The sequence below is a fragment of the Gopherus flavomarginatus genome, chromosome 24 (assembly GCF_025201925.1).
Source record: "Gopherus flavomarginatus isolate rGopFla2 chromosome 24, rGopFla2.mat.asm, whole genome shotgun sequence".
Classification (NCBI taxonomy): domain Eukaryota; kingdom Metazoa; phylum Chordata; order Testudines; family Testudinidae; genus Gopherus; species Gopherus flavomarginatus.
The window spans coordinates 8,377,479-8,394,143 of record NC_066640.1 but is presented as its reverse complement, the minus strand read 5'-3'; the positions used below and the strand labels follow the sequence as shown (position 1 = coordinate 8,394,143).

At 45.8% G+C, this 16,665-nt stretch overlaps 1 protein-coding gene across 28 annotated transcripts in view; it reads left to right on the top strand.

The window, feature by feature from the left end:
- The first annotated feature begins 2,095 nt into the window (after nucleotides 1-2,095).
- The window catches only part of SH3GL1 (SH3 domain containing GRB2 like 1, endophilin A2), a 47,043-nt gene continuing 32,473 nt past the window's right edge, over nucleotides 2,096-16,665 (top strand). For 2 of the 28 annotated variants that reach the window (XM_050934212.1, XM_050934204.1), the window contains exon 1: nucleotides 2,850-3,094. In XM_050934212.1, the coding sequence (XP_050790169.1) occupies nucleotides 3,050-3,094 (45 nt within the window). In that variant the 5' untranslated portion in view covers nucleotides 2,850-3,049. Of the gene's footprint in view, nucleotides 2,376-2,440; nucleotides 2,456-2,587; nucleotides 2,751-2,849; nucleotides 3,095-14,096; nucleotides 14,151-16,665 lie in introns of those variants that run through there. The other 26 variants (XM_050934223.1, XM_050934214.1, XM_050934225.1 and 23 more) reach the window with 26 other exon arrangements.

Below are 16,665 nucleotides of genomic sequence, written 5' to 3'. Positions count from 1 at the left end.
TCAGGGTGGTTAAGCACTGGAATAAATTGCCTAGGGAGACGGACGAATCTCCCTCGTTGGAGATTTTTAAGACTAGATTGGATAGACACCTGTCAGGAATGGTCTAGTTAATGCTTGGTCGTGCCTTGAGTGCAGGGGACTGGGCTAGAAGACCTCTCGAGGTCCCTTCCAGTCCTATGATCTATGATACGCTATCTTTGGTGCTTCAGGGTTGATGTATCAAAAGCTAGTATTGTTAGTGATCAGTTACGGATGCAGGGGAAGTATTAACATAGCTGCAGATGGAATGCTGTGGCGGTCTATCTGCCATGTGTTGCTTACGGGGAAAGCTATGTTGAAAGTGAATTTTATATTTGGAGCGGAAAGGAGTGAAGTGTCAGTGACTGAATCTTGGCCAGTTTATGATTTCAGGCAGTCATATTAAACCCAGACAAAGCACAAGCTATGAGGTCAAATTCTGTTTTCCATGACATTGGTGTAAATCTGGAATAATTCCACTTCAGTCAATGGATTTAGTCTCAGATTTACACCAAAATAAAATTAAAAAATGCATAGAAAACAAAACAAAAAACACAAAGTCCCCACCCCCCAACAGACAAACATATGAAAAAGGGAACAGGAGAAACCTTTTCATATTTGTTTCTCCAGGTATAGAACAGGCAGAGTTGTAGGAATACATCTCCAGGGAGAAGAAACAGAGTTTGGGGTGAAAAAGTGGTTCTGCCTAATACGCACAATTTTGCGGCAACCTTTCTTAGAGTTGCGAAATAGTCAGATGAGACAAACATGCACTTATGAAACTGTTGCTATCATTATTGCTAGCTTCTTTTTCAACAGTGGGCATATTTCTTGGAGTGGAGGATTTTTTCCAGGAATTCAGAGTTAACAATGCATTTATTGTGAAACACTGAACATGTATCATCAACATTCATTGCAATCAAAAGACTAGCATGGATTTTTATCTTAGTCTCTAAGGTGCCACAAGTACTCCTGCTCTTTTTGCAGATATAGACTAACATGGCTGCTACTCTGAAACTCCAGACACTGTTAATTACACTGACTGCTTGTTCTATTGGCCTGTTTGTTTCTGATTCTGGACTGGATTTGATGTTAGAACTAATTCTACCCGGTATAACAAGTCTTGAACAAACCTAAGGTTCTGATTTATGAAATGAAAAATCAGAACGTATCAGGTGTTCCAAAAGAATTTCCTGGAACATCAAGAAATCAGATGGAATAATGGGATTGTGCTGGTAAAACTTTTAAGTTGTTGCAGTCCTAGAAACACTTATACACATGCTTAACTAATGTGACTAGTCCCATCAATGGCTATGACTATGAAGTCAGTGGGCCTACCCACAGTGCATAAAGTTAAGCAACTCCATAAGTCTTTGCAGGCTGGTGGGGGAGCTATGTGATAACAGAACTGAGCTCTGACAGTGAATGGTCTTCTGTTCAAGGACCGTGTCTTCATATCTATAATGTGCTTAGGGCACTGTTGGCACTATATAAATAATTAATAATGCTTCTCAGTCTTGAGAGTTAATAGTGAGTACTTGTAGTAATGGTGACGAGAAAATTAATGGTGATAAAACCACTGAAATCATGACAGTAGTGAAAATAACAGCCATCTTGGTCATGGTGAAAACCATAATAGTAATAAGTGGTGGTGATAACAGTGATCAAAAGTAGAGCTATTAGCAACGGACAGTATAATAATGCTGTTGCTCAATAGTGATAATAATAGTGATAGACATTAATCACAAGTGTACGCAGTACACCTGCTGTCCCAGCCTGGGCTGCGTTTGTTTGTGGATCTCACGCACTCCATGGCGCTCCTGCCTGCAGGGGGCGTTGTAGCAGCAGATCGCCTGCAGGGTGACTCTCTAGCCGCGGCCTCACTTTCTATGGTGCTGCAGTAGGACATTCTCTCACACGCGCATATCTATGGTAGGGCGGATCTCACTGCCTCGGGCCGGCAGGGGGCGGAGTGATTCCTAGTCTGACGCTCTAGCAAAGGGACGTGTGTCCCTCCGCGGGGCTGGCCCGCCGCTTCCGGCCTGGCCAGAGGCGGAAGCGGGCGGCGGGCTGCCATGTAACTTCCGGAGAGGAGCGGGAGGGGGAGGCGCCGCCGCGCGGGGAGCCGGGCCGTGTCCGTCTGTTTGTCTGTGTGTCCGTGGAGCTCCGCCAGGGCTGTTGGGGCATCCGCCCGCTCCGTGTCAGGCGCTGTCTGTCCGTCCGTCCGTCCGTGCTGGGTCTCAGGCTCGGGTCTGTCTGTCTGTCCGTCCCTGGGTCTCAGGCTCGGGTCTGTCTGTCTGTCCCTGGGTCTCAGGCTCGGCTCGGGTCTGTCTGTCTGTCCCTGGGTCTCAGGCTCGGCTCGGCTCGGGTCCGTCTGTCTGTCCCTGGGTCTCAGGCTCGGGTCTGTCTGTCCGTCCGTCCCTGGGTCTCAGGCTCGGCTCGGCTCGGGTCCGTCTGTCCGTCCCTGGGTCTCAGGCTCGGCTCGGGTCCGTCTGTCCGTCCCTGGGTCTCAGGCTCGGGTCTGTCCGTCCCTGGGTCTCAGGCTCGGGTGGGTCCGTCTGTCCGTCCCTGGGTCTCAGGCTCGGCTCGGGTCCGTCTGTCCGTCCCTGGGTCTCAGGCTCGGCTCGGGTCCGTCTGTCCGTCCCTGGGTCTCAGGCTCGGCTCGGGTCCGTCTGTCCGTCCCTGGGTCTCAGGCTCGGCTCGGGTCTGTCCGTCCCTGGGTCTCAGGCTCGGCTCGGGTCCGTCTGTCCGTCCCTGGGTCTCAGGCTCGGGTGGGTCGGTCTGTCCGTCCCTGGGTCTCAGGGTCGGGTCTGTCTGTCCCTGGGTCTCAGGCTCGGGTCTGTCTGTCCGTCCCTGGGTCTCAGGCTCGGCTCGGCTCGGGTCTGTCTGTCTGTCCCTGGGTCTCAGGCTCGGGTCTGTCTGTCTGTCCCTGGGTCTCAGGCTGTCCGTGTGTCTTGGGTGCTGTGCTGGTTGGTGCAGGGCTGATCCGTGTCTGGTCCCCCCCGCCCCCGAGGCTGGGAGAGGAGGCAGCATGTCCGTGGCTGGGCTGAAGAAGCAGTTCTACAAAGCGAGCCAGGTGAGAGACCCAGAGACTGACCCCCCCCCCCGCTGCATGCTTATCATTCCGGATCCCCCTGGCGCTCACATCTACAGCAGGTTGCCCTCACCTCTCTTGCACCTCCCTAGTTGAGATACACTTTGCTGGTGCGGCAAGCTTGGCAAACGTTGGCCAAGTTTGGGAAGTCTTGTGCACGGAGCCTCAGGGGCCAGGCTTGTATTGAGACTCAGAGGTGCTGCCTCTGTTATCAGACACTTGCACGCCTACAGGGGCTACTCCACAGATCCCTTACAATTGCACCCTCCGAAAGCCTTCCCCCCCTTACACCTCCAGACACTGAACCCTGAAGCTCCAGAATCAGTGTAAGTTAACATGGTACCCTTTAATTCCTGGCATCACCATTTGCCCCCGTTCAGATTTCTCTGCTGTTGTCCATGTATGTGTGTCCACTACAGGTGCTGATCCCTACCTGAAAATAGACCCTTCTTGAGTGTTGACCCAGTCTGAATGGTTCGACACTGCATTGTTTTCCCTCAGTTTATTTTTGAGGCTGGCAGGAATGGGCTGATGTGGAAAGGGAGATGGCTTGAAATTGCAGCTGCGGAGGAGGGGTTTGTGACAGCAATAGGAGATATTTCTGAATTAAAAGCTTCAGGTTGGCTGTGGCACTGCCAACTGACTATATACTGCTTCATCTTCCAGGAAAATATCTAGGTTAATGTCTTAAGTGTGCCTGTGTTGAATGTCTCCACCTTTTCTCAACAGATTTCGCCTTTTTAGTGCATACTGAGTTACCTTTTGTTAATGAGATTTGTTTTGCATTTTGGTGAAAATGATGCAGGCTCATTGTAATGTTTTCTCTGCTATAAACAAAGATGTGCACAGGGAGGCAGCAGGTAAAGCAGATGGCTACTTATTATTCTTGCGTCCATTTCTTCTTCCCCCTCAATTCTTACTTGCTTTATAGCCACCATTCCTCTGGTCTTCTATCTGTCTTGCCTCTTTGCTGGGAACATATTTGTTCTGCATGTGCAGAGAAGGGGTAGAATCAATCACCCTGGGATGCAGAAGTCTAATTCAGAAGTTAAATGTTTTTGGTTTAAAAAAGATGAGCTCAGTCAAATTAGTGACTTGATCCTATTGTTGTGAAATTGTAGCAGAGCTCTGTGTGTGAAAATAAGGATGCGGTTGTTTTTGTGACATGGTTGTGGCAGGAGTGCTGTAGTATTTTCTTGTTTTGAAGCAGGAGGAATGGTGGATAAGAGCTGTCCACTGCCACATTCTACAATATTGGTGTTCTTGAGTTTTCCCCCCTCAGCGAAGAGAAATACTCCGTCTTCCTAAATGCGTATGTGTGGAGTTCTTTTCCTGCCAAGTATTGGATGTGGCAGATAGGACCTCTTTAAATTGCATGTCAAACCCACAAGTGAAACAATAAGATGCCAAAGTTATCTATTTCTTAGGCTACTCTGTGCTCCTTAGACTTTTATACCATCACAATAACTACTTGTTTATTCTGAACTCAGGAAGGTGATCAGGAAACTGTCCTGTCACCGGCGGTGTCATCTTAATTCCTCCCATATATAAACATTTCTAAAACTCAAATATGCCTTGTGTTACTTAGTGGAAGTGCTAGCTCAGAGAAATGAGTCTTTCACTTGGGCCAGTAAGCAGAGAGGGGTGTGTGTACTAGAGTTTCTGTGTATTTCATTGCTATAAGTGCACCTTTCAAAGGTGCATTGCAGGTAGTGAGTGAGAATTTTCTTACATCTGGAACTTGTTTTGTAATGGGCAATTCATTGTGAGTGAATTGCAGTAGTTCTGTGGTCAGCAGGCACAAATAAAACTTAAGGTTATTGGAGCAGAAAACTCTAAATGACCTAACTCTAAGATGTGCTGCACTTCTCTGAACATTGAGTTAGAAATTAAAAAAATAAGTCACAAGTCTGAAAAGAAGAAAAAAAGTTGGAGGAAGTTGGGAAGACTGTGAAAGGTACCAAGTGGAGTGAAATTCTGGACCAGAAGGTGGGGTTGTCACTAGGAATAACAAGCCCTTGTTGTACCTGGGGTCTAGTAAAGGGTAGCAACAAGCTGCAGCATAACCCCAGGAAATTCCCTCTTCCTTGATGATAGCTGGCATCAGGAACTGGAAAAGATTTTGTGGTATGTGAATGAAATCTGGGTTTTTGGGGTGGGGTAGGTGTGTTTTACAGGAAATGGCAACCTTAAGATTCTGGGAGAAAACCTGTCCAATGTGCAAATTTTTAATGACTTATTAGCCAAATAGTTATTTAAAAACTCTCTCGACAGGACAGGTGGTAACTGTGGTACTGAGTTCAAAAATTGCGTGTTCAGGCTTTCATTACAAAGGGATCCTACCCACAAATCAGTGATGGGATCCAAAATTCTCCAAATAAACTAGAATGAGGCTTGAGATGATTTTCCTGCTTCTCAGGGAATTCACACACTAGTTCTCCCTTGTCCTAATGGCTTCTGCTAACCATCCTGGTCAGAGAGGACTTATCCCTGTGACTTATTAATGCTTCTGAAGTGAACCCTTTTTTTTTTTCTTTTTAGATCATCACTGGAATGCACCAAGTATCAACAAAATTTTCTTTAGGAAAAGCACCCCTCAGATATCCCTAAGCAGTATCCATTCTCCCCCATTTAAAATGACAGTTGAACATTGTGTGTTTCTCTACCAATAGACTCGTTATATTTTCCAGGCACAAAGTGTAAACAAACAGTTGCAGTGAAGGGCGTCTTAATCCAAGTATGTTTGCTAAGTGGTTTTGCCTCCTTTCTTGGTTACCTTTTATGAAAAAGAACTTTGCTTAAAAGGAAGATCAAAGGAATAGATTGTTGAAGACTTCATTCCTCCTGGCTACTTAAAACAAACTCCTGGATCATGTGCTTTAAGATAGTCCAAGAGGAAAGGTCGGATTTCACTGTCATAGATCACCGTGGTGTTTTAAGCAGAGCAAATAGATGTGAAAGTTCATCTGAGTCAAAAGCAGTGTGTTTCTCAAGACTAAATACATCACTCTGGAACACGTGATGAGGGATTTTTTCAGGTGGGACGTATCTAAAATGAATTGAATTCCCACTTCTCTTGGTTGTTGGTGTTTTCTTTTGTTTCTAATATTTTCAGTTCATTTTGTAAAACAAGCACTGATCCCAGGTTCTGTGCACTTGTGCGAACGTTAAAGCCTCACAGAACTGAAGTGAGCAATAGCCACAGTGCAGAAATGTGTTGGTGACTTGTCCCTCTTTTCGCTTTATTTGAATATTTAGCTGCGTCCGAGGGCATTTTAAAAACCAGGCGATAAGAAGTATGCACAATTGCATCTGGAGTCCTTTCTCACATCTCCCTGCTGCTGCTGCCAAGATTTGGAAACTGATCTAATTCTGGCAAAACCTACTTTAATTGGAGGCTTGCTGCCAATGTTCATGGTGTAGTTGCAGAAGTGAACTGCATGTTTCACAGTGAGGTGGGAGGAAGGGAATCTGTCCTGCACTTCTCTTTCTGAGGCTGGATGTGGCTAACTACTCTCAGGTGTTCGAGTTGCTTTGACAGTGGCTCGAGCTACACAGTCTATTTCTCTGGGGGGTCGGGACCAGTCACACCCGTTCTGTTTCCCTTGTCTCTCCCCCATGCACGCACTCACAGTATCCCACCCACTTCTGCTGTGCTCTGGTGGTGAAGGGACGAGAATAGGAGACGCCTCAGGCTGATTAGTTATTTTTTTAGCTCTCATGGAGGAATTGGATCTTCCACACGTGGATTTGGCAGTGGCTTTCTTCAAGAGCTGTATTGAATTCCATTTCTGCTGTTAAACAGGGCAAGATGTATGAAGAATTTAAGCCTATAAAGGAATCTAGCAATCCTCTCTCCCTTCAAAAAAAACTGCATTGTTGTGCCAGTGAGTATGGGATCCTCTCCCTCTCAATGACGAGGACATGCTGCCAAATCCTCCTCCAGCTGAGCAAGGCGGTGCTGATGGCCGGGAAGAGGGCTTGATCCTACCCCTGGTGTTCCTTAGAGAGGCCTTTGGCTTCTACGTCAGCGGTTTGCACTCTTCTTGGGTGAAGCTGCCAGACTCCCACGCAGCAGAAAGCAATGGAGCTTGTAGCAAAAAACAAAACAAAAAACCAGTCCAAAACAACCCGTACTGGCAAAGTGTTGCAGGTGGTGAATAGTTATCCTGTGTGCATGCAGAACAAGTCCTGCTGCTTCATAGTTAAATGTCCCTCTTTTAAAAAAAGATGCAGATTTCTCCCTAGAGCGAGGAGAAGAAACAGCCTTGAGATTTCTGTTTGGTTTTTGAGTTTCAGCATCTTGATTTGGGAGCAAGCTTGGGAAAATCATTGTAGCTCTTACCTCTGTGTCAGTCATGGGTCTGAGCCAGTCTGGTAGTTCCTAAGGTCTTCCTAGGCCAGTATCTTTTATCTGACGGTGGCTGGGTACCCGACGTTTCACAAGGAGGTGTGAGAGCCTTGCAGTAGGCAGATGGGAGAATAATCCATCTCCCGTATAGGTCTCATCCTGCTCTCTAACAGAGATGGCTTAAACTGTGAAACACAAAGTTTGCTATCCATTCCAAAACTTCTGGTGTCATTAATTAGGATAATTCTTGATATCCATATAAATATCTAATCCTTGTTGATCTTAAGTTAACTCAGACCTGCCCCGTAGCAGGTTTAACTGAGGCCTCGTCTACCCTTCAAAGTTGTACTGCTATAATTATGTCAGATAGGGGTGTGATTTCTCCCTCCCCTGCCTTTTTTTATTTGGTATGGTTATACCAGTACAAGCCCTAGGATGGATGCAGTTATAGTGGTATAAAGGTGGCCTAGTGACTAGAACACTGGAATGGGACTTAGAAGACCTGGGTTTTATTCCCAGCTCTGTCACTAGTGACCATGGGCAAGTCATTTCACTGCCCTCTGCCCCAGTTTCCCCACATGTAAAATGATGATAAGGATTCTGTGGCGACCTTTTGTAAGTTACTTTGAGATCTACTACATAGGAGCTTGATATTATCTTCTTATAGTGGTACAGGTATCCCTCTTCCTGTATGATAATCACCTTTATTCCGAAGCACTGAATTGTAGGACAGACGATGGTATTGTTAAAGCAGTACAACTTTCTAGTGTGGACAAGGCCTAACAGTAGTACAAAGTGATGTAGACTGCCACTCTTGTCTATACTAAAGCTCCCAGTTCTGCTAAAGCTGATTCAGATTAACGTGAGGGCTCATATTTGATTTATTTTTTTTTTGTTAAAATGTCCTTTTGTAGACGTGGCCGTGGTGGAGCTAGCAGGCTTGATTCGGTTAGGGGAAAATCCTCATCCCCGCAGCTTGGGGTAGCAGTGCTAGATCTTGCTAGCAACAGCTGTTGGCTTCTTTCTCGATTTCAGTCATAGTGTGGGCAGGGCTGTAAATTGGGTCACTTCTGTTTAAATTTGAAGTCGGCACAGGCCAAAGCCGAGACCTTGCACAGGCTCAATCCTGTCAGGGCTGATATACTCGGACTCTTTCTCTAGCTCATCACTACTGCATTGGGACCCCTTCTGTGGGCCCATCTACATAGCAAGATGTCAGCTGGCATGGCTTTTGTAATGGACTCAGCCTAACAAAAACTTAACTCTTCATGTTTCTAAAACAGGCTGGAGACTAGACCAAAATGTCTTTCTAAAACAGGTCTGACGTGCTTTGGCCTTGATCAAGCTGGCCCCACAAACCTTGCTGAACCTGGTCTTCTTTATAAGCTTGCTCAGCAAATGATGATTTTTCTAGTGCCACTGGACCTTGCTTCTCTATCCTCTAGCCCAGTGTTTCTCAATCTTTTTGATACCAGGGACCGGCTTACTGTCTTCCTAAACTTCCAGGGGGATCTCAGGGACTGGCACTGGTCCACGAACCGGCCATTGGGATGGGCTAGAGCAGTGCTTCTTGCCCATCCCATCCTTGGGAGCATCTGGCTTCCAAATGCCACAGAGGTCCTTGCTGCAGCAGCTAACAGTTGAATCAAAAGATGAAGTCTAGTAAAGCAGTGCTGCGTGATTTGTGAAATAAAGACACATCCTCTTCCCCCAGCAGGATTTGGGGAGGAGAGGGGGTTACTGCTCCCTCTTTCCTAGTCTGAAATGCAAAGCCCAGCAATCTCTTCCCCCATGTATGAAACACAAAAGCCATCACCCCAGGGAAGGAGGGGAGCAGTAAGTAGGTCTAACAGTCCCACAACCTGATGGCAGATATTGGCAATCCTGAAAAGTGCCAAGTGTCAGTAACTCCGTTCTCTCTCTCATACACAGGGTCTCTTTCGTGAAGCTGGTGACTGCTTTTATGATCTCTTCCTTTGATAGCAAGAGCTTTTCCTTCAATGCAGTCCAAGAGCCAGAACAATTCTCTGTAACCTGATGATAGTTATTATAGCTGGAAGAGTCAAGAGATCTCTAGGATCAATTTGCATGCATGCACTCTCTCCGGCCAGTTGCTAATGAGTCCGAAGAAGTTCCTTCCGCTTAATTTGGCAACACCAGCTCAGCAGTGTGGTGGTATGCACTGAAATGCCTGGGAGATGAGGTCTGGTGTCAGGCATGCAGTACAAGGACAGTTTTGTGGCTAGGGGAGAGAATGCAGCTGGTGGAGGTGGACAGAATTTCTCCCATTCCCACGCAGGTTGGGCTGGCATTTCCTTGATCTGTGTACCTGAGGCATGTTCTTTCTCTTGTGGCTTTACACTTGCATCTTCTTTTTTTCTTGAGGTTGCTGCTTTATAAGAAGTATTAAATATAAATAAATCTGCAGAGCTGTAACAAGTCAGTTCCTTACGTTGTCCTTTAGCACTTCTGTCAGAGTAATAGTTGTCTTTCTGCTAACTTCCTTCATTCTGCATACAGAAGCCAGGTGGTGGGTTCTTCTGGAATGTTTGCGGGTGAAACGTGTCACTTCAGGACTAGCTGCACAACATATGATCCTCTTGTAGAAGGGAAACGGGTTGTTAGCATTGCAATGTGCAGGATATCCTTTACATTAAACAACAAAACAGCTTGCCGTTACCTTACGGTCTCTTTAGATCACTCTGGCAGTACACAGGGGCATTAAAGTGGACGTAAGTGCTGCTCTGGGGCCAGAGCGGGGTTGCTCTGGGGCCAGAGGGCGGGGCCTCCCTGGCTATGTAGAAGTGGCATAGGACTTTGTGTTATCCTTGCTCAAAACCACAGCGTGCCTAGGGCAAGCTGTGATGAATCAATATAAGTGAGAGCATCCCAGAGGCTGCCAGAACTCTGCAATGGGTGTCAGGCAGGACTCTGAAGAACGGATAATTGACAAAACTCCTGTTGACTTGAATGTGGCCAGGACTTCACCCCAGAAGGATAAAAGTGTCTTAAAGGCACCAAATGCAGGAACCAAGTAACTGAGAATTGGGCCCATTGAGTTTAAACTTAACCAGGGCTGAAGAGAAGGGGGGCGGGGGGCGGGGGCTGTACTGGGGCCCTGAGCTTGGGGAATGATGGGGAGAAACATCTGTGTAAATAACATGAAATGGGAGGCGGTAGGGCCCCAGCAAACGTGATGTATCTGGTCCCCAAATTTCTCTTGACAGGCCTGAGCTTGTGTAGTAATTTTCTGAGAGACATTTTTCAGATGCTCTGGTGTGTTGAAGGATCTCCAGAGACCATATAGCACAGGGCAAATGACCCGCATGGTACCTCCTGCAGGTGTGCTTTAGTCTTGTTCTGCAGGATTGAGTCCAGGAAGTGAGAAGAGAATTCAGTCTTTGGCTTTCTCAGTATCTGGCCCTTCTGCTGAGACTGCCAAAAAGGAGATCATTTTGCCTCAACTCTTTTTTAGTTCATCAGGATTTTGTAAGAGATCTGGGACCTTCGTCAACCCAAAAACAGTCGCCAAACATGTGGCTGCTTTTTCCCAGCTATGCAATGCTAAAATAAAACCGGGGTGCCTGTCTTGGTGTTTTGGTGTACAACCCCACCCCCAATGAGATTGGAAAGCCTTAAACTACCACTGGTTTCAAAATTCAGTTTTCTATTAAAAGCCCACTTTCACTTCCTGCGAACGTTGACCATGAGGGGCTTTGGAACAGGAAATTGGTGACTTGTCTCATTAATGTTTCAGTGGGGAATTGCCAATTGATGCTAAGCAGGTATATTTGCACTGTGGAGTGAGTGGTCTCACAAGAGATGAATTTTAAAAAATTGTCATACGCAAAGTATTCTAGTGGCAAACGAAATCTAGCAGAACTAAACCCTCCTGAAACAAATGTATATAAAATGTAGATTTAAAAATAAATTGGCAACATGGTCAGTTGTGATACCAGCCTGGGAAAAGGAATTACAATATAGTAAGGAATGACTTGAAGAGAGAGACAGATTCAACCAGTATTTTCAAACTGTTCATTTTCAGTGTCAGATTCACTCTAGAATAAATAGTTCTGAGGAAAAATCAATGGAAACATGAAAATACTTTGCGAAGCAGACTAGGACCTGCAACAGGAAGGAGGAAGATGATATTAAATGGCAAAGTTAGAAAGCCACTAAATGAGAGTATGCTCTTTCTCCTATGTGCTTATTTTGGATATAGCATTCCATTATGTCCGACCTGGCATGGAAAAGGCGTTCTCTGCAATCATCACAGCGGATGGGTTTTTAGAAACAACACTCAGTTCTAACTTTGCTGCCCTTGTAACGATTTCTGGACTTTTCTGTCCTGTTAGTTTCCAATTTTCAAACCATTGATTCAAATACTTCAGTTTTACTTCCAAACAGTTCTTGGGAGAAGTCGCTTCAAGACAACCCAGGTTACGCTGACATCAGTAGAGCCGTGTGAGTTTTTATATGTTCTGGTGATCAAGACTGAAAGCAGAAGAAGGGTCCAAATTTGTGATGTGCTGAACACCCCAACTCCCATCGGAATCAGGAGTGCTCAGCACCATGCAGGTTTGGGCCCTAGTTGCCCCATCCAAAGGTGTGGAGAGCTTGAATTGATGAAGTTAAACATTTGTATTATGCTGGCAGCAATGAACATGACTCATGGGACACGGGTTCTATTAATGTTAACTTAGCCAGGAATCCCCTGCAGTCCTCTAGGTCTGGCTTTCAGCATTAATGTGCTCCTGAGGGACAGAGCCTGGGGAAAACCTGACTTGTTTAAGCACAACGTAAGCATGGGACAGCGTTGTGTCCCATGTATAGCATGGAAATCATGTATTACACAGCATGGAATCCAGTATGATGTTGAGAAGACGTTAGAGAGGGACGCTCCTATTCAGCTAATCAGTCTTTGTTATACTTCAGTTGGTCATCCTAGTCTGATGCAGGGAGGCATGGAGCTCCTGGGAGGTGGTTATCGCTGGAGATCACTGTTTAAATGATTTGTATGTTTGCCGAGCTGTGTGCATCTGTGGAGATGAGAGTGTTGGGAAGCATAGAAGCGTTCAATTCTGCTACACCAATTTCTTCCACAGTGAACTTGGTTGGCAGTGAATTTACCAGTCTATCCTAGGTAATAATACTTATACAAACATTTGCCATTGCAGCCACCTAAAAAGAGACATTGCTCACGGTATATCTTAATATTATTGCCCATACAATTGGCCCTCTCCTTTCTTGCATCCTTTGTCAGCAATGAAGTAGTTAAAATAACACCATTTCCATTATTTTCATAGATCAGCATTGACAGCCCCAACTCTCTGAGCTATGGTTTCAGCCTGTGTGCAAACTCGAGCAGATGCTGCTGCATTGGTTGCAATCCCTTTGTGTTTTAAAGGTTTCCTTTGAAACCATAAAGTCTTGGTAGATTTCTTGATCCCAAAGTTGGCAGTTGAGAGAAGTGCTAGCTCGGTACCCACAGCTCAGTTCCTCACCCTCATCTATGAATGAGGAAAGTATTATCCCATTTTACAGATGAGTAGGGCCCTGCCAAATTCATGGTCCATTTTGGGTAAATTTTATGGTCATAAGATTTAAAAAATCTTGAATTTGATGGTTTCGAGTATTTAAATCAGAAATTTCATGGTGTTGTAACTGGGGGGGGGTCCTCATCCAAAAGGGAAGGGTCGCAAGGCTATTGTAGGGGGATTGCGGTATTGCCACCGTTAGTTCTGCACTGCTGCTGGCGGCGGCACTGCCTTCAGAGCTGGGTGCCCCGCCAGCAGCCACCCATCTCAGAAGGCAGTGCAGAAGTAAGGGTGGCAGTATTGCAGCCCCCTACAGTAGCCAAATTTCATGGGGAAGGCTAGATTTCATGGTCCATGATGCATTTTTCACGGCCGTGAGTTTGGTCGGGCCCTACAGATGAGGGAATCCAGGACCCAGGAAGGATACACAGCTTGTTCAAGGCTGGAGTGGCAGATCCAAGCATAGAACATAAGAGTTCTGGCTCCTAGTCCTGTTCTTATTTCACTGACGGGGTCACACCACTTTAGCACATTTATATAGCTACAAATAGGGGAAAGTTGAGAACTGTCCTTGTTTTATAAAAGATCAGTAGGTCATGGGTGAGTGTCAGTGAACTATCGAAAGTGTCAGGAAACAGGAAGGTGCTGGGGGATAGGTTCCTGAATGCAGAGAAAGGAAATACTTCCTCCCATCTCTCCCCACCAACGCCCCCACCCCATCCTCCCGGAAGGAGCAAAATAAGGATGAGATCAGGCAGGCCGGATTGTGAAAACGGATTCATTTCTATAGCACATCCTCGTTTCTCACCCTTATTCTGCATACATTAATGCCTTTGTGTGGGCTTGCGGCCCCATTGCACCTCCATCAAACAGGTAGCAATTCTGGAGGAGCTGCCAACCTCATCACAGAAGGTCTTCTGCCTTTCTGCAGTGGTTGGAGCCAACTAGGTAAACCCTCTCTGAGGAATCGCTGTAACACAGGTATAGGTTCAAGGCACAATTGTGGATTTCACCAGCTTGTTGTTTCTGCAGGTTCTTCTGGGGGAAAGTGGGCATTAGGCCAAAGGAAAAGGTTCTCCATCAATCCCACTCTGGTTTCAGAGTAGCAGAGATGTGGGGCTTTGAGTTCTGGGCTGTAGCCCTATTGCAGGTATGTTTTGTGGGGGGAAGTCTGCTCCTTAACAGACACCCTCCCCAGCTTTTCCAGTGATCTCACCCCTTTGTTGAGGCCATGTATCCTGCACTACTCCGCAGAGATTCTGCGGTAGGGGCCCATGAAATGCCATGCACAGATGAAAACAGTGCACTCCTCTGATATGTGGAGTTTCCAGAACAGTAGTATCTGTGCCTCCATGAAACTCTCATTGGGGATTTGCTCTGAAACAGGACAGGAGAGGGTGCCTATCCAGTGTGAGAATCTGCTGCAGCCCAACTTGATGAAGTGTGTTGCTGCCTCTCACAGACACTTCAACTGGTTCCTTACCTGTCCCAAATATGCTTCCAAATGTTTAACAAAGAACAGCAACCAAACCAACCTGCAGTTGATGAGCCCCAGGGTTAACAGCATCCGCTGGGGTCTGCTTGTGCAGAAATTCAGTGGTTCTTTGGGGGCACTGCTGAGCTGTTTCACAAGCAACCTTTCTTGCTGTAGCTCTGATGTGGTCTGTCCTGCTGTCTGCTATAAATCATTAACATGGGGCCATAGGCAAGTCCTGGGATCGGAGCCTAACATATGATGAGTGACTCCACCTTTACCCTGTGAATGTGGGTAATTTAATATATTATCCTCCATGGCTGCTATCTGCCAAATCTCATTTCTCACTGCATATGCAGAAATCCTGTCTCAAAATCATGAGTCAAACTGCTTCAGCAGGGAAGGGGTGAGTTAGATCTGTGCTCAATTGTGACAGATAGAGAAGGATGTAGGCTCTTGGGAAGCCCTAGAATTTCCCAAAGGCACCTCCTGCTTTTCTCTCGACAGGCTTGTTTGTGACATGCCTATAACTTCTTCAGGTTTTGACCCTGTCATGGCCTCTCTTTGTGGTTAGAAAAGCATCCTTTCTCCGTGTCTGATTTCCTTCTCCCATCCTGTTAAACTGCAAGCCCATCACTTTCAGAAATGGATTGCTGTTGACAGGAAATGGATGCTCTCAGAGGGCAGGGACTGAGCAGTGGCGGATCCCTAAACTAGAGAGAGGATAAACAAATTGTTCCTGGATCCAGTCCAGTAACGGTGTGTGTTTATCTCAGTATTGGGTGAACTGATCGGGAACTGGGTCTCAGGTTGTAGAAATGGTAACCATTCTGCCAGAGAGAGTGAGGGCGCACACAAGTTCTCTACCTCTGAGACTGATATGCGCAGGTTTGGAACTCAGCAGCCAGAGGTAGCAAGGCCCAAGTTGATTCAGTCTGTTATGAGACATCTGGGCTACTGGGATTCAACCCTCTTGTAGTAATACTGCATGACAATCAAGAAAGTCATTAAGAACCATTCTACTGTCTCCTCCCAAGAAGGCCTTTTATTGTGTAACTTGTTTAATTAGCTTTGCTGCTGCTATCTTATTAGTAAACCTTGTCACTTGCAGCCACTGGGTATTTCAGAATCCTCTTATTGCATACTAACTACCAGATAACAACACCGGACAGGGTCACTAATATTTAGTGTGCTGGTCTGAAAAGTGACTTAAACATGGACTCCCCAGGATGTAGTCTTATCGTTCAGTGGCTACAAGGTCAAGTTTGCTCCATTAACCAGTTTTAATGGTGCTTTTTCAAACTATGACAACCTTTCAAAATTCACACTAGGATCTGAACGTCAAGCAGGCGTCCTGTTAGCTCAGGCATCATCCCCAGCAATGAAAACATATTAAGCAGTCAGTTGATGAAGTCAGAATAGAGTCCAGCTCATCCTCCAAAGTTCTGTTGATTCTAGCACTAGCAATACTTTAAAAAACAAAAAAAAGTAACTTTTACAAGTGTGTGCAGATATCATTCTGAATATACACCCACAGAGCAGATCTCTTGAGTAAGAAGGTGCCTTTTTCCCCACATAAACAGGTTTCTGATCTTAACCACATTGAAACTGCTATATGGGAGAAACATCTAAAAACAAAACACCCACAACCTCTTTTGTCCCAGACGCACAGCTGTGCGCATGTGTTCTTGGGGATTTATGAGAGATTGGTCTGGCACAAACCTGGAGAATCAGATATTGGGATCACTTTTTTTAAAACTCCTCTGTGTATCAGAGAAGAGTAAAATGCTAAGGGGTGACTCCTGTTTGTGCCTGCAGGACATAGTTACGTAGTTGGACTCAAGATTTTGAATGTACCCATCACTGTAGCAGCAAGGCAAGCGGACTGCATTTGTTCGTACATTTTAAAATCTTGATAGTGTCCCCTTAGGAATAAAAATGATCTACTGGGCAGCTGCAGCATTTGTCGGCATTTAAACCATTATGAAAATGTTATCAAAGTTATCTTGATGATTAGCAAAGATGAGCTTTACCTAGGCAAAACAACATTGGGATGAGTCTAAGGACGTCCTGCTGTTAAGGCTAGAGGGGTGACACAACATGCCATACCCTGCCTGATACTACAGCATGTTTGAATGCTCCTGCAAGAACAGAAATTAGCGAAGGAAGAGACCTTGTTTAAGTCATATCT